General features: G+C 38.3%; 1 protein-coding gene across 6 annotated transcripts in view; it reads left to right on the forward strand.

Moving 5' to 3' along the window:
• ABCC4 (ATP binding cassette subfamily C member 4) overlaps positions 1-22,696 on the forward strand; it is a 278,085-nt gene that overhangs the window by 104,510 nt on the left and 150,879 nt on the right. For all 6 annotated transcript variants that reach the window (XM_037800391.1, XM_037800386.1, XM_037800387.1 and 3 more), the window contains exons 14-19: positions 3,020-3,116; positions 6,512-6,721; positions 8,048-8,188; positions 8,564-8,601; positions 8,992-9,086; positions 10,925-11,071. In XM_037800391.1, the coding sequence (XP_037656319.1) occupies positions 3,020-3,116; positions 6,512-6,721; positions 8,048-8,188; positions 8,564-8,601; positions 8,992-9,086; positions 10,925-11,071 (728 nt within the window). The remainder of the gene's footprint in view (positions 1-3,019; positions 3,117-6,511; positions 6,722-8,047; positions 8,189-8,563; positions 8,602-8,991; positions 9,087-10,924; positions 11,072-22,696) is intronic.

The following is a 22,696-nucleotide window of genomic DNA, read 5'->3' on the forward strand; positions in this document are numbered from 1 at the left end:
AGCTCTCCCAAGTTTTCCTTTGAACGCAGGAGGTATTTATAAAGTCCCTTCGCACCCTTCAGGTTTAATGACTTTGGATATACACTTGATAGAAGCAAGCTTGTTAAAATGGTTGTTTGCTAATCAGAACCACATTCTTTGGGGAAACTTAGGGCAGGGAGCACGAATGCAATTTAGGAAATCACTCAGTAGCAACTGGAGAATGTTTCCAACGAGTTAGAAAATTGGATTGAACAATATGCCATGAAAGATGGTGGTTGTGTTGAAGTTTAGAAATGTGAAGTGTTTTGTATTAAAAGTGAATAAATGACACTTCTATTTGCCATTAGCGGTTTACTTCAAACATGGATACATATCCAAGGTTATTAAGACTTGTGAGTTTTGCAACCACATATTTTAAACATTAGGTGGATTCCATCAGCTACAGAAGGTCAGGGTCCCTTAGATTAACTGACACCCATCTGGTCGTCTTCTAACTTGTCGTATTTTAGAAAACCACATATCACCAGACCCCTGTCCTAAGCAGGTCTCTGGCACTGTTGCCTGCCCAGCTCAGCGTCCCTGCTTCCATCCTTCACAGGTTCCCCTTCCCTCCAGGATGCAGTCCAGAGTCCCCAGAATGGCAAACAGGTTCTTTGCAGTCTGCCCCCATTCACCTCTCCAGCTCTTCCCCACACAAACCCGGTCTTACACCCATGCTGTCTTTTGTGGGGTGCCCTGAATGAGGCGTGCTTTCTCACACCTCCTGCCAGAACAGATACTGTCCCTTCTGTCTAAGAGCCAGGGGACAGTGAACCAGGGCAAAGAAGAAATGTCAGATGTAGACTCTGCCTTCTCGCCTTACCCCAGCCACCTCCTTGGGAATTGGGCCCTTCCTGTCTCCCCACAGCCCTCAGGGGTTGTATTTGATTATTTACGTGCCTTCCCCCCCACCCCCCACCCCATCTAAACCGTGAATGTCATGAAAGTACCTTTGCACAGCATGTTTCTGCCTCTGAGCCATTGCACTGTTATACAGTCTTCTTGGAATGTTCTCCCAGACATTCTCTTGGCTCAAATGTTACCTCCTTGGAAAGACCTTTCCTGACGACTCCATCTAAATTATAACCCTCACCTTGCTGCTGCTTCGTACCACACATCACTACCTGATAGTTTAGTGCTTTTCCCTCTAAATGATACAAGGACTATGTATCACTGGGAACAGTGCTTGCAGTTTGTAGCCCTTTGTAGTTGCTCAATGAATATTTGCTGACTGAATGAATGAAGGTAGTGACTCTTTCTTATTTGTCACCTCCACCAACGTATGTTAGCTCTTAACACAGTTTATATAGGATAAGAATTAAATAAGTGGTTGCTGAACCAGTCATTTTTTTTTTATGTCATGACTTAGAAATGTTTACAATTTAAAATTTGGAAAATAGAGTTATCCTGGAGATTTTGATAAAGAGCATTATTTAAGAAAATTTTAAAGCCATCAACTGATAGTATTAGTGTAATTTTTTTTATTCCCTCTTGAATGATGGAAAATGTTAGGAAGAAAACATCTGAAAACTTTTGAGGTGCCCCCATTTGGACATAGCAGCTCATCAGATTTGATTAACATCTGCCTTCAGATATTGATGGAAAAGGATTAATGACGGGGAATTCTAAATCAAGGAGAAACAATCCCATTATAAGCTTTAGTACTAAACCCAAGAGGGATTTACTTGCTCAAGAAAGTTAGGCCTGAAATAAGCCAAACTAAGACATGTCAAAAGGGGAAAATTAATCTTTTGGACTAAAAGAATAAAGTGATAGTATGTGGCACTACATCCTTGGTTATTGGTTTTGATCATAGGGCCAGTCTCAAAAGCATCCTCTGAGGACTTCTCAATCCAGAATCCAAACAAATGGCCATTGTTGGGTAGGGGAAGAGTAGAGCTCACATTTGCTGAGTGTCAGTTCTGTGCCAGGTCCTTTCGCTGAGTAGTGCTTTCACTTCTCATAATGTATCTCTGAGTAGATATTAGCCTTGTTTTCAGAAAGTGAAACTGATGTTTAGAGAGGTTAAGCCCAGTGTTGTCAGGCTACTAAGTGGTAGAGCAGAGATTGGAACTCCAGTCTGTCTGATCATAGCGTGGGGCCCAGGCTCCAGAGATTTGGTCCACACAGGACTTGGGAACCCAGAGTAGATGCCAGGAGTCCTCCCGTGGTCACCGTGGCCCCATGCCGGCTGCCGGCTCTCCTGGAGAGGTTGCAGACCATTGTGCACTTGGCTTCTGTAAAGAGCTCTGGGGTTGCAGACTGAAGAGCATCGCATGTCCTTTGAGCCATTGGATGATTTCCAGTGTGATTTGCACCATTTGGATTCTGTTTTTTTTGTTGTTTGTTTTTCATTTCATATTTGGAAGATATTTAGTTCCAGTGATAGGAGAATTACTTCCTAGTGGGGTGAGGAGTATTGTGGAGACTGATTTAGGCCTCACTTATATTAGTTTTATATCTAATATTATTTGAGAAAAAGATTGTAGAATATACAGTCTGGCAAAGGTTACCGAGAATCTGAGACCCCCTCCCCCTTTTTGGTGAATATGTATATTATGAATACTTACCTAGAAACTGTCACACATTTTTACATGGCATCAAGCTCCTCAAACTCTACCCCAGGAATAAAATAATTGGTATTTTTGTTAAGTCAGGTTGTGGAATCTCAGTATTGTTCAATTGTTTTTTAGTATGAAATGTGGAAGTAATTACATCAGTCACACACACTCTCTATGGACTGCTTTTCACAGTTTAAGTAGAGCAAGGCTTACATTTGCTGCTAGTGAATTTGAGGACCTAATAGGCTTCATTGATTTATATTTGTACTTAATTTGCATTTATAGTTGTATTTAATTTGTAATTATATGTGTATTTAAACTATAGATCTTTGACTATTGTGTTGTCTCTGTCTCTGTGTGGTTTAAAAATGCATGTTATTCAATTTGGGGCACCCCCTTTAATGTCTTTTTGCTTGCTGTATGTTTTACATTTATAGGTGCATTTGTCAAACCTTGCATGAGAAGATCACAATTTTAGTGACTCATCAGTTGCAGTACCTAAAAGCTGCAAGTCAAATTCTGATATTGAAAGACGTAAGTAGTCTCTTCCATTCCACAGGATTCGCTAGTATTCAGCTGTGTGGAAGGAGAGGCCTCTCAGCTGGCCATTCTCCCTGGGTCATGACAAGAAACTCCCTCTTCTTCCTCAAACTTATATATTGTTAATCTTCTTGCAGCTGATATTCGTTCCATTGCGGATAAAGCCAAAAAACTTGTAGAAATGTCATTGTTGCATTCTAAACCATATAACCCTAATGTATATAAAATTGCTATGTTAAAGTTACTAAATTATAACTCTTCTAGGGAAATTCTTACACATGACAATCTTATTTTATTTGGAACTTTTTGTTTCCCTCATCTGTGATTTAAGTCAAAGTATATTATTTGGTAATTATAATTATCAGGACATATTTATATTCATTTGATTGTCGTTCACAGTTTACCCAAAGAGTACCTTTCATTAATAACAGAAGCCCGGTTGGGTAGCTGAGCACCTCCAGGTCAGAGGCACCCACCAGCCTGGGAGAGCCAGGTGCTTAGTCTCACTCCACACGTAAACCGAGTGCCTAAAACATGTGAGAAGCTGTGCTGAGTGCTTGTGACAGCACTGAGTAAGGCAAAGTCCTTGCTCTTGTGGGGCTTATGTTTTGAATAGGGAGAGGTATGATGAAGGAGACAGGAGGGAGGGTGGGGTTGATATAAGGAAGGCCTCCCTGAGGAGGTGACACCTCACAGGGACCCAAGTGGCATGAAGATGCTGGCCATGCATTCACCTGGGAGAGGAGCACATGAGTCAGTGAGAGCCAAGGAAGAAACTAAGGTGGCATGTTGGAGGGACTGCAAGGACACGTGGCTGAGGCAGAGCAAGTCGGCATAGTGGTGGTGGGACGTGGGCTCGGAGTGGTGGGCAGTGGACCTGCAAGTGTGGTAGAAACCCCTGGAGGATCCAGAGCAGGGAAGTGATGTGGTCTGATTTGTGTTTCCAAAAGACCCTCCTGATGTTCAGTGGAGGGGCAACAGCAGAAGCAAGGAGATCAGTTAGCACCTTAGTTGTCCAGCAGACAGAAGCAGAGGCTTGGACTTAAGTTTACCAGGCTGCTGTGACAGATGCCACACTGTGAATTTATTGGCTCACAGTTTTGAAGCTAGGAGAAGTAAAAAAAATTGAGGTGTCAGCAAAGCAATGCTTTCTCCTCAAAGTCTGTAATATTCTACTATGTGCTGGCAGTCCTTGGGGCTCCTTGACTTTATCTTTGCCTTAGTTCACTTAGTGTAATGCCTTCTCTTTTCTCTTCTGGTCCTCTGGACCTCTGGTTTCTGGTTCCTCTCCATTGTTTTCTCTCACTCTGGCTTCCAGCGGGATTCAGACCCACCCTCATCAGTTGGGCTGCACCTTAACTTAAAATAACGTCTCCAAGAAATCTATTCACTATGGGTTCACATTCACAGGAATGTGGATTAAGATTAAGGCCGTGTCTAAATTAGGGTACATAATTCAGTCTACTGCAGCCAGCCAAGTATGGGGAGTGGAGTGGAGGGTATGAGAATTCTCCAGGTTTAGCAGATGTTTGATGCATCCTCCCTCCTTGGCTTGTTTGGCTCTGTGTCTCAGCACCCCAGTCTCCAACCCTAGTCTATTCAAGTATGTCCTTGGTCAAATCTCTCATCATAGGTGTGAAACCCCTTTAACATTCTTCAGACATTCAATTTGTCTCTTGGTAAAACAATGGAAATAACAAATAATAAATGTTAGCTACAGTTCATGAGATCCATGATCCACACGTACTATTCTGAGAGATCAAGTTCCCGAAAGTGCGACAAATGGGACATAAAATGCTAGCAGTGTTCTCACAGAAGTCTTTGTTTCTTAAGTGCCTCTTCACTGTTTAATGTGGCTACTAAAGAAGAGAAAGAAGTCTGGCCATTGAACGTGCACCCCAGGAATTTCTGTCCCAAGAAGGAGTATGAAAAGGCCAGAATCCCTACCTCTTAGAAGCAGTTCCATGTATCTGCTCTTTCCCATCCTTCCAGGAGTAGAGAGCCCACTCCTCAAACTTTTTAAAAAACACGAGGAGAAGGCTGAAACTAGTATGTGGTAAAACCTGCATAATGGTAATATTATGGGTACAGAATAAATTGGTGATAGCATACCCTGTTTAGTCTCTATATGTCATCATTGCTTATTTTGATGACATCACCGCTGATTTTAGTACTGCCAACTATTTGCCCACTGGTGGGCACCTCTAGATGAGTTGGAACCCATCCTTACTGTTTGATCCCTAACAGCAGAGAGGGTAGTTGCCTCCTTCCTCCCCTCTCTGAATTGTCAGTACTTGGCTTTGAATATAATGACTATCTCTAGACCAGTAGCAGCTTCCATGTGTGTCTCACAGATACTACGAAGGTGGTCATTTCATTATATAAGATCTATGAATTTCAACTCCTAAGTTGAAACAGGGCACATTGCATTATGAATAATTTCCTTATTCTGCAGTCATCAAACTGTTGCATAGAGCCAAAAGGTGTCATTGGATTTTACTCAGAGTTCCACCTGGGGGATGGGAGGAGAGGGTTGGCAACCCCAGGCCACCCTCCTCCAACCTGCCTCAACCAGAGCTTCTCTCCTTTGATTTGTTTTGTATCCTAGGATGTTGCCTAATTCTTGTTTGCCATTTTTTGGGTAAATCAGCTGAGTCTCATTTCATGGATTGAAAAAATAGTGAAAATACTTCCACATTATTTTATATAACTTTTTAAGGAGGGGAAACTGCAATGAAATATTGAATTTTCAGTCATGGAGTTCCTGAATTTGTGGGCAGTTTCAGAGAAACAACCGTGAAAATGCATCACGTGGGTTCTATGTTGTGGACTAGTTCCCACTGTCCTGGCCCAGCTGGGGACACTTGGTGTGTGGTCAGCAGAGGGTTGTGGAGTGACTTGCCTGGGTAGACATGCCTGTCCCCACCTCCTTACCAGTCTTATGTTTCCTTTCTGGAATATCCCACCCATTCAGCTTATTCCATTAAATAAGCTTTAATTTCTATCACAGTTGCTTATTCCATGAGGTTTCTCTCGATTTCCATGCTAAGAAGACTGTACTAATAGTCCCATGAACATCTCCACTTCTGCTTCCCAGAGTGCTCATGGTATTTATGACAGTGACCTCCATTTTTAACGTATAATTGCACATTTCTTTTTTATCCCCCAGCACCTAACAGAAGTTTTGGCAGAGAACAGAATGCTCAGTTTTCATGCGTTGAGTTGAATTGAACTCGAGTTACAAAGTGGAATTCCCAGACCTAAGGATAATTTTCTCCAGAAAATCACAATTTAAGACCATTTAACTTTTCTTCATTAGTATTAGTATTCTGTTAGATTAATATCTTCAGAGGCAGTTGCACGACTCTCATTCTTTATTTTTATTTTAGGGTGAAATGGTGCAAAAGGGGACGTACACTGAATTTCTGAAATCTGGGCTAGATTTTGGTTCCCTCTTGAGAAAGGAAAATGAGGAAGCTGAACAATCTACAATTCCAGGATCTCCCACACTGAGGAATCGCACCTTCTCGGAGTCTTCTGTTTGGTCTCAGCAGTCTTCCAGACCCTCACTGAAAGAGGGGAGTCCAGAGGACCAAGTTGTGAGTTCTCATCTTAGAATATGCCCTGGTTTTGTTGGGTCTTAGTGACCTCATGAATCATCATTGTACTCTGTTTGTGACTTCTTTGCTTGTCCCAAAGTAGATTCTGTCTCCAAGGCCTTCTTCAGTGGAATGAAGAGGAGCAAGCCAGATTTGGGTTATCCTTTGGGTGTGGGGTCGAGAATTTCGTGGAGACTGGTACTGGATGTGCCACCAGAAGGTCCAAACGTTTATGTGGCTCCCACTGATGTGAGAACTCTTGAATTTACTGTAGGCAAACCCTACTTCTTCTGGTGGTCCCAGGCTTGCCTTTTGCATCTAGAGTTTAATTTGAAGACTTCCCTGGACAGAGTCCTGCTGTAACCCACATTAAGTCAGCTGCTTGTCCTGTATGTCAGAATGCTTTGGCACTGCAGGTGGCTGGCATGTTACTTTGTCCTGTGTTCAGATGGTTTCTGGTAGACAAAAGGTAGCATGTGCAAAGCACATGTCAATCTCTGGCACAAACAGTTCCCACCATCTTTTCTTATCTTTTAAAACCAGGAGCCACCTCTTAATTCATCTTTGAACCCCAGTGGCCACCATATTGCAAAGCACATCCTTGACTCTTGTGAATTTATAATACATCCTAGGTTGCCCAGAGAGAAATGCAATAGAGCTCCTTAAAATACATGTAGAAACAGATTTTCCTCACAATCCAAATCCAGGAGACTGATTGATTCTGATAAATGTTCACATCAGTCCCTCACATTCCAAACTCCTAGGCATCACTCTGAAACTCGGGAACCAAATAGATTCAGTTGATAGGCTGTCCCTCTCTATCAAACACTTTTTAAGCAGACTCACTATTTAAACTCACTTACTGCATTTGGCTGACATGTTGAGCCCATACTATGTTTAAGTTCCTGGATGACACAGATAATCTAGAATGACTCATTAGCTGCAGATCAATTTGTATATTATTTTGGAATAAGCTTCTACATTTATACTTGAATTGGGTATGTTGGGCATGTGTTGTAAATCCTGGTCTCATACTTTCAACCAAAGCCATGCTACGATGAATAAACTTGTGTGAATGATATTTCTTTATTTCTTATAGATACTTAGACATGGGTTGTTGGGGCCAAGGGTAAATGCATACATGGGTGGCTGGATATTGCCACACTCTTCTCCATAGGCTATACACCATTTTGCACTCCTGCCATTGGTGCATGAGATGGGCCTGTTTTCCCACAGCTTTGCCAACCGAGTACATTGTTGAAGTTTGAAATATTTCTGCACACTGTTTAAAATTTTATCTCCTATTGCCTTTTTTTCCCCTCACAGCTCGAGAATATACAGGTTACACTATCAGAGGAGAGCCGTTCCGAAGGAACAGTGGGTCTTAAGGCCTATAAGAATTACTTTTCAGCTGGTGCTCACTGGTTTATCATCATTTTACTACTGCTACTAAACATTGCAACTCTGGTAAATAGTGGAATTTATTTTTTTGTGTATCCTTGGACCGATAATTACAGTACCCATAGTTATGCCATTATTACTGCATTTTGCAGTTGACTTGGATTTGCTCTGACAAGTACTGTGGGAACAAAATAAGTGATTACTGGTGTTGCATGCACATTACAAAAAGCATTTAGATAAAATAAAAAGGATATCTTTTAAGAATTTTAAAAAATTATATGCATTTACTTGACCTTTTACCTGGGAGGTTGGGCTTGGCACAGATCTGAATGGAAGGACCTTCTCACTTTTATTGGAGCCTGCTGATGATCTGTCTTAGCGATTAAGGGTTTTGGGTTGGTAAGTGATGCCCATGTTTGATTTTTTGTTTCTCTTCTCTAGGTTGCCTATGTTCTTCAAGATTGGTGGCTCTCATACTGGTGAGCTGTTTTCTGGTCTCTTGTCACGTACCATAAAATCAATGTGAAGCCTCACTTTTCCACAGAATTGAGGGAGAGATGGAGTTTGTTCAGCCTTGGCATCTAATCCTCGCTTACTTTAACCTGAAGAAAAATTAAAGTTCTTGCTGGTGGGGTGTGACCCATCATGGGCTCTACCCGTGTCTGATCTCAGCAGCATGTTCACAGACGATTTTGAGACCTGGAAGTCATTATTCAAATTGAATTTTTATAGGGTGGAGGTACACAGGACCGTGTGAGCTGGGAATCATTTTCCAGCATAAAGCATTTCTCCCAAATTGAGGTTAATTTTTTTAAAAATTTATCTAAACTCCATCTATAGCTTAATATGTTTTCTTCCCTGTTCCATAGGGCAAATGAACAGAGTGCACTGAATGTTACTGTAAATGGAAAAGGAAATGTAACTGAGAAGCTAGATCTTAACTGGTACTTAGGAATTTATTCAGGTAAAGTTGAATCGTTTGGTCTATTATACAAGAGTCTGGGGTGCTTACAATGAGCCTGTGTGAGTAACTAGGGCTTCCAGGAGTAATTCAGTAATGTCTTAACAGATTAAGAGTCTGAGTCGCATTTACTCTGTGAATTAATTAGAATAATTATTTTTAAATCTACTAGAAGAAAGAGGCTGAATGAAGACTCTTAATTTGCTCTGTACTGGATTTGGAAAGTTAAACCAGGATTGAGCATTCAGAGAGTCAGCCACTGGAAATACGGGGCTATTGTCTATTGTAATAGGTTGCTTTAGCCGAATCTTCTATCATTAAATGGATGGGCAAGGGGATTAGAAACGGATCTCCACCCTGTGGTTCGGATTGTTCCAATTCTGTCTGAATAAACCCGGGCTTTTATTGCACTTGGATGCAATCCTCTGGAAGCAAAGCACCCAAAATAAAAGCATTATTCCCGCACAGGTATGCAAAGCTTCTGTCACCACACCACTCATCTCTTGGGCTTCACTAATTACTGAAGAGGGAAGCTAAGCAGGGAAAACTCCTGTGTCTGGGAGTGAAGAGCCCCCCTTTTGCTTACCCAGAGACCACAATGTTATCACCTTTCCAACTGTGTGATTAATTTAGCATTTGGCTCGCCAGACTAATATTAACACAGCACTCTGTCTTTAGAGGAGCACTGGAAGTGGATGTAGCATTACAGTCTTTTAAAAGAAAATCCTCATCTAAAATTTTAAATATTTCCACAGTGAAACGCTTCGTACAAGCTTTTCTCAAAGATAGAGTGAGTTATCTTTGTAAAAACCCACTCATTTACATTTGGTGTTTATTTCGTTGATCAGTTGCTGAGAAATCTAAATCCATTAGCTGTTTACCTTCTGAATTGGTGGACTCCGTTAGACCTCAAGGAAGAAGAATGATTCTGTTTATATTCATGTAGAATGCCAGGCTGAGGAAAATGCCTGTTGATGGAGTTTAGGAGTTTGAGCTGCTTTCACAGTTTAAATAACAATGATTTGTCATCTGAAGGGAAAAAAAAATTACTTGATGGAATGTTTTTACAGGAGTTACCCCACTCCATTTAGTATTGTGAGTTCAAGAGACATTAGGAAAGCTACTTTAATTTTTATGTGTTTAGTAGGTCTTGTTTATATCTTATTAATAAAACATACACTTTAAATGATTACGTTCATTTAAAAATGTTTTGTGTTCCTTTATAAACACATAGTGGGAGATTAGTTACTTATTTAGATTAATTATCCTGTTAAAATATAATTTGCTGATTTTACTGTTATATTTTCTTGCAATTCAACTATGTAAGAGGTTTTTCCGCTTGCAATTTGATATGGTATTTTCAAATCCTTTAAAGCTACCTGGGCATTTTCTACAAGGAAAAGGTAAATCATTTTTCCTATTCCCTGTTAATATCACATGCTGGCATCAAAATATACCACAATTTGAAATTATAGGTTATATTGTAAATAGTAAGATTTGGAATATGGAGAAGGGAAGATAAGCTATTTTTAATAATTGTCTTTTTTACTTCTGACTTTTTAATAGAATTTGTAATTGAATTAGAAGATCTTAGGATGGAATTGTACCTGAATTACAGCTGATTTTTTTTCCCTTCAGCTTCCATTCAGTGAAGGCAAAATAAATTATTTAAATTTCTTGTGACTATGTTATACTGTTATATATTATACTTTGTACTTTATACAGCTGCTTTATGGTATATGAGGTAAGTAATATCTCTATCGGCTGCCTGGCCTGCTTTAGCATTGTTTAAGAAAATGCCCCGATCTGTATTGTCTGAGTGCCCTTTCTCTCTCTTTCAGGGTTAACTATAGCTACTGTCCTTTTTGGCGTTGCAAGATCTTTGTTGGTATTCTATGTCCTGGTTAATTCTTCTCAAAATCTGCACAACAAAATGTTTGAGTCAATTTTGAAAGCTCCAGTATTATTCTTCGATAGAAATCCAATAGGTAAGTAGACAACAAATTTATCAGTAAATACATCTTGTTAACACATCTAGCATCTGATTACATGTTAATAGTTGAAAATGGAGGAGATACTCAGGAGAAATCATGATAGCATGTTGATTCATTTTCTGCAAAAAGCCTCACTGATATTTTTCTCCTTCCAGAGAAAATGTAGATATGGGGGCATACAGTCTTTTATTCCAGTTTATGTGTGTATAAATAAATAAATGATTGTTCTCTTTGTAGAATGACTTAGAAATCCGTTTGTTGTATGGCATATGAGACACTCTGCATTAAATATGAACATGTTTAAATATAGTTGAGTAGTTGCTAAAACCCTGTCTATATTTACCTGGCTGTAGGCTAGAGCATCCCTTAGGAAGGCCCTTCTGCTTATTAGGAAAGCTCTCTTTAGCAGGTACCTAACCGGATGACGTGGAACAGGCCACATACTTGTTTCTTTCATTGGGAGGCCCATCGTTTCTGGAACCAAAGATCTCTTGAACATGCCTTGACTATGTGGTTTGCCTAAAATGGTAATGACAAAGTAGTTAAAACCTAAGATTGGTAAAATGTAAACACCCCTTTCAACAAGAGCCTGCTGGTTCTTCAGTAGTTAGTTCTTTGATTTGAGTATACCAGGTGTTTTCCAAGTGGTTGATGCTATGTCCTGAGGTCTGTCTGGCTTCCATCAGGAACCAGCCTTCCTGATGGGGTTCCTGTGAGGAGTTAGTCATCAACGTACATCCCCACCCTGCTGGGTTGGGCTTCTGGAGGCCCACAGTGGCTTCATCGGGACAGGAAATCTTTGGTAGAGGAACGGATGTGGACTGGAGGAAGCACGAGAGTAGTCTTGCCTTGCTCTTGGCTCGCCATGTGAGCAAGTATCATGTAGATACATTGGGCAGGCACATCTCAAAGCAGGGTGTTGTGGTTAAAAGTGTGGACTCTGGTACCAGCTGCCCCCATTTACTGTGGTGCTAGTTATTAATATTAATTACTAATGCTAGTTACTAATAGGAATATGTAAGTGCTATTTTCTTAATTTCTCTGTGCCTTGGTTTTCCTTCCTGTAAAATGGGACTAATATTCATGCATACCTTACTAAAATATTGTGAGAATTAAGTGAGTTAATACAGTGACAGGGCTTGGAACAGTGATTTAGCACCTGATCAGAATCTGATAAATATTGGTAATGAGGACAACATACTGTCTTTGAACATCAGTGTTTTCGCCTGTGAAATGGAAATAACACTACTTACCCTTCCTGTTTCAGGTGATTGTTGTGAGGATTAAATAAGACTGTTCTGGAAAGCATCTTGTGTAGACTTATTCAACAAATATTGTTTAGTCCAGGCACTGTGCAAAGCACAAGGAACTGTAAACCACGAAGTCCCATGCAAAAGTGTGATTATTGTTGTAGTTAGAAAGTGATTGGAGAATTTATGTGCCATTCCAAATATAAAATCGCTCCACTTTGTCAGATAATTTGAAAACTGCAGTCATAAGTTTGGAGCATTACGTGGGACTGAATTTCTGTTATCATGGGCCTCAAAATGCTCATGACTGCAGTTAAGCAGGCTCTTCATGTTCAAGACCTGTAGGCTTCTCCACAGGCTGCCTTATTTATTATTATTATCCAGGGATTTGGGACCAAATCTAAATCTTCAAGGTCTCTAATCTCATGGGAGCACACTAGTCTTTATCTTACCTCCCTCCTTGTATCTATTAGTAGGGTTTTATCCCTTCGATACATTAGAAGCCCAAATCAGTACCCCTAGATAGGCCTCAAAATGTTTAGGGGCCATGAATTGTTTACTCTTTTAGTGGAAGATTTTTAATTTCCATTTTGGATAAAGTTTTTGTAATTTCTATGGTGTTGAAGAAAAAAGCAAAGCAATGACTATGCCTCACAGATTACATCATTGATTATATGTACTTTAATGGTTAGTATATATTTTAAAAAACAACAACTTTCCCTCCAGGGTGGAGAGATAGACATGTTTGATTTTCAAGTTAAAAATGTATAGAACCTCTCAGCATATCATCACGCTTCCCTGGATTACAGGGTGTTCTCTGAGCAGCATAGAGAGATAGGGAAGCATATCTTTTTTCAGTATTTAGTCATTCAGAGCAAGTTCTCGGGGAAGATCCAGGGGTCTGTAAGAGTCTCCTCTGAGCTCAGGATCCTGACAGCCCCCAGATTTTAGAAAACTGAGGGAACAGGAAGGACTTTTGCCAGTGTGTAGTTTCCAGTGAGCTAGACCTAAGGATGGTGACAGGTGTGAAACTCCAGCTATGGCCCCACATACCCTGTCCCCTACAGGGTTCTGCCTGGGGGAACCACAAGCCTAGCTTGGACTTGAGGACACCTTGCCAGAGTTCCCTTCCATCCCTACCTCCACTTCCCACCTGCGCCAGAATATTCTCAGGAGCCCTGATCTGGAGGACTCCAGGGGGCTGTGGATGTGGTAGAAGGACCCATGTGTCTTATGTTATAAGAGAATACTGGAGGTGAGCTGACAATCTGGCTTTTCTAGGTAGAATGTCTTTTACACTCACTCGTGAGTGCTTTCGCCCCAGAGGTGCTGTCTCTTTTCTTGTGCTTCTTTCCGCATCCTCATGCATTTTTGTTAATCAGTGGCAGACTCTTTGCACTTACTCAGAGAACCAAACCTTCAGTGGAGGATCCTGAAGTATCGGTGCCCTACTTCAGTCCCAGGATCACCTGCATGGATTCAGGGTGACCTGGAAAGTACGTATTTACTTCTCAGTAGTGAAGTTTGTCTGATTCATTTTAACCTTTCCAGATGTCTGATTTCTAAGAAGATTGTATTTCTCTACATTACATGATTTTAAGTTGCTCTCCATTTTGTACCCATGTATGGTTGCATGAAGTTTATCTTAGTTCATTTGTTTTATCTGAGATACCTTATTGTCTACCACTCTTCCATAACCTGATCAGTCATAGGCTATATAGGTAAAATTTGAACCAAACCAATATGCCTTAGAATGGCAAAAACCAGTTTTCTTTCCTTTTCTCTCTCTGTCCTTGTTTTTTTTGTTTTGTTTTGGGTTTTTTTTGGTTGTTGTTGTTGTTTTTACCCTCCTTCCTATTGCTCATCTCTGTGTTTTATTCTTTCCTGCTTCAGTGTATTTTGATAATGGTATTGTGGGGTCTCTATTTGATAGCCTCTCATTTTTAGCTATCTGATGTTTCATACACATTTTGATTGTAACCTAAGTTGAGTAGTGCATTTGCAGCTGTGTTCTGTGTCCCTCTGATGCTTGCTTCATCTGCCTCCTCTAGTCAAAATTTTTGTTCCCTCTTAGCCCATTTCAGTTCCATCAGATCACAGTGAATGGGTAACACAATCCCAGTCAACAGTAAGTCATTCAGAAATTAAAAGATGATTTCTATTTTAAAAATAAATCATGTTTTCCTTCCTTGTGCAGAATCTGTTTATGTTTTACATCAAGCACAAGAGGGCAGCATGATCTGCATAATTTCAGGGATATAACATAAGCGTACCCTGTTACAAAACCTGGTTGTTTTTATTTTAAAGCCTTTTTAGAAATTCAATTTTTATAGCTTGGGTCTTTGCATTTTGTAGTGTTGATATGGAATTTTAAAAGCTTTTTCATGGTTTATTGTATTTGAAACATTAAACTCTTTATTAAAGAAATAGTCACAGTGTGGTCTTAGAAAACCTAGCATTTCAAACATGACTATTTGGATTCCCTAATTGCCAGCTTCTTGCCTGGTGACTGGAATAGGCAAACCCTGATGTCTTGTCCGGATATATTTTAATTCCTAAAGGGTCGATTATGGTTGTTTCTGTGACCGGTTTCTGTTTTCTTTCTAAACACGAATTTAAAGAGAAAGATGAGTACAGTTTCTTCAGTTTTCTTCCATGCCATCAGTGTCAGCAGAGATATTTTATTCTTGTCAGGTCCATACAATTTAATCTTTTGTTTTGGAGATAAGATGAGTGGATAGTTACCCTGTTTTTTCATGCCTAATTATGGTGAGTAATAATTGGCTTAGTACATTGATCTTAATGGACTCCAGATAAATGTTTATTTTCTTTCAATTTGTTAATTGGCTTTAAGAAACTGAACCATACTTGGGTCGGTAGATGCTCTGTTTGTTTATTCTCTCAGGGAAGTACCAAGTTAATATTTGGTTTATGGCCAGTGTGCTCTTCTCACATGGGTTTTTCTGCAGTGTTTGTGTGTGTGTATGTGCATGTATATATGTGTGTGTACGTTCACTTATTAATGCATCCCTCCAGTGTAAAAATAAAAGTGCAAATTAATGCCATTCATTTATCCTTTCAGATCAAGTTAAATTAGGGCTAAAATCTTAGAAAAGAAAAAAAAGACTGTACTAATTTCTGTTGTTTTTATTCTCGTGGTGGAAGGTACTTGTGGCCATTGGGGTGTAGAGGGTGATTAGTGAGCAGGACCTTTTAGGAGAGATTGTTTGTTTGTATCCTACCTAATTGAAAGTCTAGAGTGCCCTAATGATGAAGATTTCTGACTTGACTGACTGGGGAATTAGGCTCTGTAGATAATTTTGCAAATATAAAATCTCCTGAATTAGAATGTGCTTGTGGGAGTTGGGGACTGGGGAGAAGAGGGTAGGGGTTTGACCTATTCTGTTTCTTGAACCTGGAAAGGGATTCCTTAGAATCCACTGCAAGTTGCTAAATAACTTGCAGATAAGTGAAAACTGAAATGAAAGCAATGAGGAGAGCTTTTTGTAGTATCCGAAATACTGTCTCGCTATACTATTTGTAAAATCATACCACTGCCTTGCCAGAGAAAAAAGTCATCCATTGAAAAGGAACGTAATTACAGTCATGCCTATGTTTACTCAGTTCCAGTGACCACTGGAGTTAGTGCTAAATGCATATTTTTAACAAGTATAATATTTCAGCACTGTCAAAATTACCGTGACGATAATAGGCCTGTTAAATTATAGCTCTATCACTTAGAAGGCAGGATGGCTCTGCTTAGCACACACTAATCTGTGCCTGTTCACACAGGTGATTTCTGCTGAGCAGGTAGCATGTTTAAACAAGAAATACTGGTCTTAAAACCTCTGATTTATGGTAAGTGTTGTTTTGACACAGCATCATTCAGACGATTTACAAGGCAAGGCTCCGTGTTAAAATATTTCACCAATGTCATCATTCGTCACTGACATTAATATTCAGTAGTGATGCTGGAAAATTGGTAATATGCCCATTCATGCCAAATCACTCGCTGTGTTTCCTTTCAAGTGAGATCTGTTGTGGATATGGTTAAAAGAAACTATGATTTTTCTTCCTTGAGAGCAGATGAGCTGTAAGAAATTGAGAATAAGAATAACAACTCTCTTGACAGCTTTCATGCACTCATCTTGCTGAGGCTGGCTCAAACCCGACAAGCTTTTTTGCCCCCTTTCCTCCTTTAGTGCACATTGTAAAGAACATATTTATATGTACATTATTTAGTTTAAGAGGCTTTTTATGTTCAAAGGAAGAAGTTAGTCATCATCAGAAAAGCTTTGTTGTAAAACAAAAACACACATTTCCCCTTTCATTTTTCCTTGTTAATAATAACAAATGCAAGTAACTATAAAGGGAATAACAAAAAAGATTGCATCAATCATAATGATTCACAGCATCCACATAAATCGTATTTTTTCAGGTTTGAATGAAACACCTAATAGTTGAAGTAGGTGTGGCAATTAAATCCTGTCGGGTTGTCACATATTAAAAATGTTTTTTTCACATAACAATGGTTATGTATACTTAAACTCTTATCAGGAGTGATATTAACTCATATTTTATGGGAGTTGTTCATTTACTGCTAATAGTACCATAAAAGCCTTTGTTACGAGTTTAAATAGTTACATAGTTACATATATTTGATTGCTATTGTTATTTTGTCTGTAATCTCTATAAAGGGATTATTATAGTACTTGTGTGTAGCTGGCAAATATTGCACCATTTTGGTGTACATTTTTAATCTGTTAGAATGTTTTCATTGCTCTTTAGCCATGTTTTTTTCCTCCATAATAATCATACATGGAAATACTGACAGCTGAGTAATAGAGAAAGCTACTTTGTTTGTGGTTGTCCAATAAAGTGTTAAGATAAGATTTTGGAGCTTGTGCCTTGTTCAGAGTGTCAATGATATAATATCTAAGGAAATTATGACATCTTGTGTTTTTAAAAATGTTCTAGTAGTGTATGGGATCTGTCTACTCTGTGTGTGTGAGTGTATATATACACACACTTACATATATGAAGGGATATATACTTATGTATATACAAAAGCCTTTGTTATGAAGTTAAATAGTTTCATAGTTACATATATTTGATTATGCATACTTAACATTTATAGATATATATTGGATATATACATATATATATCCATCCATAGATGTACGTTCTCCACTTCAGTTCACATCTATGGCTATGATGGTAACACTGTCAAACTCCTAGATTATTAGTGGTTTGATATCAGTGTTATTAGCCTTCAGCTAATGTAGAGCTAGGAAGTCTTTGGTATCGAGGACTTCTCTGGTGTATCTGGAAAATTATATGCTCAATAATTTGGCATTGCATTATGGGATGTGTGTGATTTAAAGGAAGCAAATGTTGTTACTGAAAAGATTTTCTCACCCTACTGTTACTTCAACATTGTAGCTCTTCGGGACTGTCACAAAATGCGTCAACTTTTATTTATGATGTAGTTCATTGCTTTTGCACAACAATTACAAGAGAAATAGAATAGCATTTCTGGGCCAATATCTACATGAATGTTTATTGATAAGTATATGATTGAGAGCCTAATATGTATAAAGCCTGATACTAAGTGAAAGTTGATGGGGATTTGCTGGATTGAAATTCCTTAGAATGTCTCTGAGTGGTGACTTAGGCCAAGTACTTCCTCTCAGAGACTTGATTTAAAGTGCTCATATGACACCATGTAAAACAACTTGATTTTCATTTTATAGCTGGAGTCTTCATATCTGTTATTTCTTCACAACTCCTTATTTTAGGTGCTATTGTTTATTTTTCCATGAAGGAAATGGAAAAAATCGAGATAGTTGCAACATTGTGTCCCTAACACTTTATGTCACACAAAGTTTTTGTTTATTTTATTAAACCTTTACAGCATTTATCAAAATTATAGTTAAATTATAACTTAATAAGTTAGGGGTTTACTGCCCAACTCTGCCATTAGATTTGTGCCCCCTGACCTCATGGAGCTACCCACTGTCTTATTGCTAAATCCCTGCACCCAGGATTGGACACATTGTGATTGATGAGTTAACATTTGTTGGCTTGGTAGAACAAGGGATGGTTTCAGGTGTGCATTTGCATCCTGCTGGGCAACACCCATAAAGAACAATGGAATTTGACAGTGTTAAAATTAGAGCTTTTCATTATCTTATAGTTGATACTATATTAATTGAATTCTTCCTTATAATTTTTTTCAAAAGTACAATTTGTAATAGATTATTCTTGGGTTTTATTTCTGGTATGCAATGTGAAGAGAAAGCCATACGTTGGTTCTTGGGAAGTTGTGACTCATAAAACTAAACTACACATGATTCCAAGTTCTCTGTTGTTATCAATCAAGGAAAGGAAACTGTCGAAAACCTAATAAATGTCCTTGAAGTTTAGTTGCGTACCGAAGTCTGCTTTTGGTACTTTTATGGGTTAACTATTTGGAACCTTATCATTTTGTTTTATAAACTTGATGCCTGTAAGAAATAAAGAGGAGGAAGTAATCCACTTTAAAACATTAATAGACATTTAAAAACTGTTACTGGACTGGGAATTGAGGTGTAGGTTCATGTCCCTGTTCTGTTAGGGACATAGCTTTGTGATAACTAAACCAGTCACTTTATTTTTCTTGGTCTCAGGTTTCCAACAGGTAAAAAGAGGGGGCTTTTTCATACATCACACATTTATTGGTCTTCTAGTAGGTGTCAGGCATGGCCCCAAGCATTAGAAAAACCATCCTTGTCTTCCAGGCATTAACAGACATAAATAATTGCAGACAGTGGATTATTTCTAAAGAACTGTCCAGGATCCATGTTCTCTGATTCCATATATAACAGAGATAGATTTCATGCAGCTACAGACTGGAGATCCAGATACACTCAAATACATTCAAATACACAGCACACATACATTTTTGAACATATCCCCATAGTGTATTTCTACTTCATAATCAGTTACGTAAGTGGTTGGCCTTGATTTCATAAAATTTCCAAAAACTATTCTACTAGAACTTCAAGACAAGTTATTTTCAAAATGAAATCACTCCATTGGGAATGCAAGAGGAGTTTAGGAAACACAAGTAAGTGATTCTTAATTTAAGATCCTAATCTCTAAATTTATGGCAAACTCAACCTGGTTTCTAACCAGACTAAACTCAGATGCTTTCTTGACCCATCAGGGAATGTCTGGGTGCTGCGCTCACCTCCTGAAAGTGTGTCAGGGAAAGGGGAGGGAAATCAGCTCTTCCAGTGCTGCCCTGTTACAAAGGCATACACATGCCTCTCTTTGGACTTTGTAGAAGTCTGTTACAAACGGCAGCAACCAAAGACTTGCTGATGTAGACAGAACATAAGCAGTGACATTTTCTCCATTAATAATGTTATCTTGAAATCATCTAGGATCTGTTGAATGCTCTTCTCATTCTTGGTAAACAAAATTAATCTTTGAGAAATTTCCCTCTTGCTTAAGCAGGAACTTATTAATGTCTAGAAAAAAAGACCATAGGCTTCAAAGTGCATTTTAAGTGGCAGTTTATTAAAATACTGTGGTTATATGGAAAGCTATCGTAAAATCAAGTTCTCTGTTCTGGAAATATTTTCCTTTCATTGCTCTTTTGTATTTGCATTTTAATAGACTCTATCACATGGGCGAATGTTTCAGCCTCTTGAACACCTGGAAAGTCTATTTTAGACTTGTTATGGTGTTTAGAAATTTTAACCAGACATTATTCCAAATGCGATCTTGCTCATCATAATAGAAGAATCTTGCCTGCAGGTCTGCTGTTGGTAGAAAGCACTGCTATAGAGCAGCATGTTGTTAATGCATCCGTAGAAACCAGTTTATCCGCCTTGGTTGATTTTCAGCCTAATTCTCTGATTTGGGGAAGTTTAAGTCAATAATTAGTTAGTGGCTTCTCTCCAGACTTCAAGTGGAGGTATGTGGAAATGTCCTTTTGATTCAGTTGCTGGTCTCATTCTTCACTTTCTGTTTGATTGGAACATATAATCAAAAAAATATAGAAATTTTGAGGGTGTGGTCAGAGAAACAATGCACTTAGTTCTTTTTGTTCTGTACAAAGATATTTGATCAGATACTGTAGTGTAAAATTCATCTGTATATGTTTTCTTATATAATTTCATGTATCTGTATCAGCAGTGGTGCTTTGAGATGTGGTCAGGATCTGTATTAATTTTTTTCATTATCTTTAAGTATTTAAAAATAGAGTTAGAAGGAAATGGTTGCTTTTTTATGAGTAGTCATTATTGTTAGAATTTTTTTCTTTCTTCTCCTGTTGGTGTCAGAATGCCGTGGCCTTGTGAAATTTCCTTCCTTTAAGGGAAGTATAAATTTATTATTCTTGTCTTTTGAGAGGATAAAATGGTAGTTGCATCTTAAAATTATCTCTCTTGCCAATATAAATCTTCTCTATAGTCTCCCTTTAACTTAGCATAAAAATGAAAAGGGCATCAAATGTGGTTTAATGAGCTCCACCAAGGAACTATACTGTAGACAGAAGTATTTCTCACTGGTGCCAACTTTTAAGTGTTAGACTTAACATAGTTCTGTAAATGAAAGTAAAATAAACATATATTTCAAGATGATGAGTAATCACTGGTACTAGAAAATTGTTCTTCCTTGACTTCAAGATTAAATAAATAATTGTTGACATAAATAACCAGGGTAATAAAAGGGAACACCTGTGTAAGCCAGACAATCAGTAATTTATCATACAATCAGATAAGGTGCTGTTTATTAAGGAATTGTCATGTCTTTAGACCAGGTGAATAGATTTAACTCATACATTAGGGAATTTTAAAAATTGAATAGAAAAGGTTTTAATTCCCCTTGATACCAAAATTTCTAACCATTCACGTCTCATTTCACAAAAGAGAAACTATAGGAGATTAATGCTTAATTGGCCTGGTTTTCAGGTATGTCATCTTCTCTTAGTTCTTGCTATATCAAGGTATTAAATTTTCTAGAGAGATTAAAGATTTGAAATTTTATCTAACAAAATGAGTACCTCATAATTTTTGGGTAAACACTGGGTATTTTTAAAATATAGCTCATGTTTTCTTTCCTTAATTCTCATGTCCCCTTTTGACTTGATGTCGGATAAGAGAGAGAACTTTGGTTATCATGGTAAATCTTGATTGACGCACAATGATCTTAAAAGCATTGGTGCCTGTGTTTTGTTTGTGACTTTGTTAGTTAGAATGAAACACCAGAAAAAAACTTAAATTACTGGATTCTGTTAAAGAGTTGCAAAATTTAAACTGAGACTGAAAATTCACCATCAAATAAAGTGACTCTCTGGCTTTACCCATCAGCAAATTGAATGGTTTCCCTTTATTTCCTAAAAGTGGTTTTGAGCCACTGTGTGACGTAGGATTCCTAGTACCCCGTGGGAAAAAGCATAGACTCTGGAGACGGCCCACCCAAATGTGAGTCCCAGCTCTACCACTACCTGCTTGGCCTTTGCCAACGACTTGCCCTCTTGCTGCCTAACTTTATCTACATAATGGGGTGATGATATTAGTACTAACCTTTGGTTTCCTGGTGAGAATTAAGAGAACTAATATATGTATAGTGTTTAAAAAAACAGTGCCTAGTGCATAGCTACCACTTACTGATTTTGACTATTTAACACGTTGACATTTTAGTGTTCTTTTTTTTTTTTTAACAAGTTCCAAATGCATATGCTAGTTCCTGATAAAATAGTGGGGGTGGGAAAGAAGGCACACATTTTCCTAGACACAAGGTAAAATAGATAAATGATCAAAACTAACAAGCCCTGAAACAAAACCAACAGTATGGTTTTTTTGTTTGTTTGCTTTTTTTGTTTTTGTTTTCAGTGGGTCTTAGCCTCATTCTTGAGTTCATCCTAAATTTAATTTGTTTTTACAATGAGAGCTCAATTTTGCATATAAGTACCAAACATCTGGTTTAGTCTTTGTTTGAAAATGATATGGCTGAAGTTTATTACAGAAGTCTGTTTTTTAATTAAGGAAAGATAGTTTTAAACTTAATAAAGGAACTTGTATTTAAATGGAAAATTGGAATTATTCCGGGGAAATTTGGAGTATTAACAACTTAATATTTTTTTAAAACACGATAACTGGTCAAAATGTAAAATTTCTGTGCATTCACCTTTTTCAAAAAGCATGAAAAATGGCAAATTTCACAAGTGAAAGTTAAAGTTGACCTAAGGCAGTTTTAGATTGTCAAGCCTTCAAATTTTATTCATGGGACATTTTTAGAGACATTTTATGGCTTGTTCACTCCAGTTGATTCCAGGCAGTCTTTCTGCAGTTTCTATCAGATGGACATTCCAATACAT

Source organism: Choloepus didactylus, chromosome 12 (genome assembly GCF_015220235.1).
Source record: "Choloepus didactylus isolate mChoDid1 chromosome 12, mChoDid1.pri, whole genome shotgun sequence".
In the NCBI taxonomy this organism is placed as follows: Eukaryota; Metazoa; Chordata; class Mammalia; order Pilosa; family Megalonychidae; genus Choloepus; species Choloepus didactylus.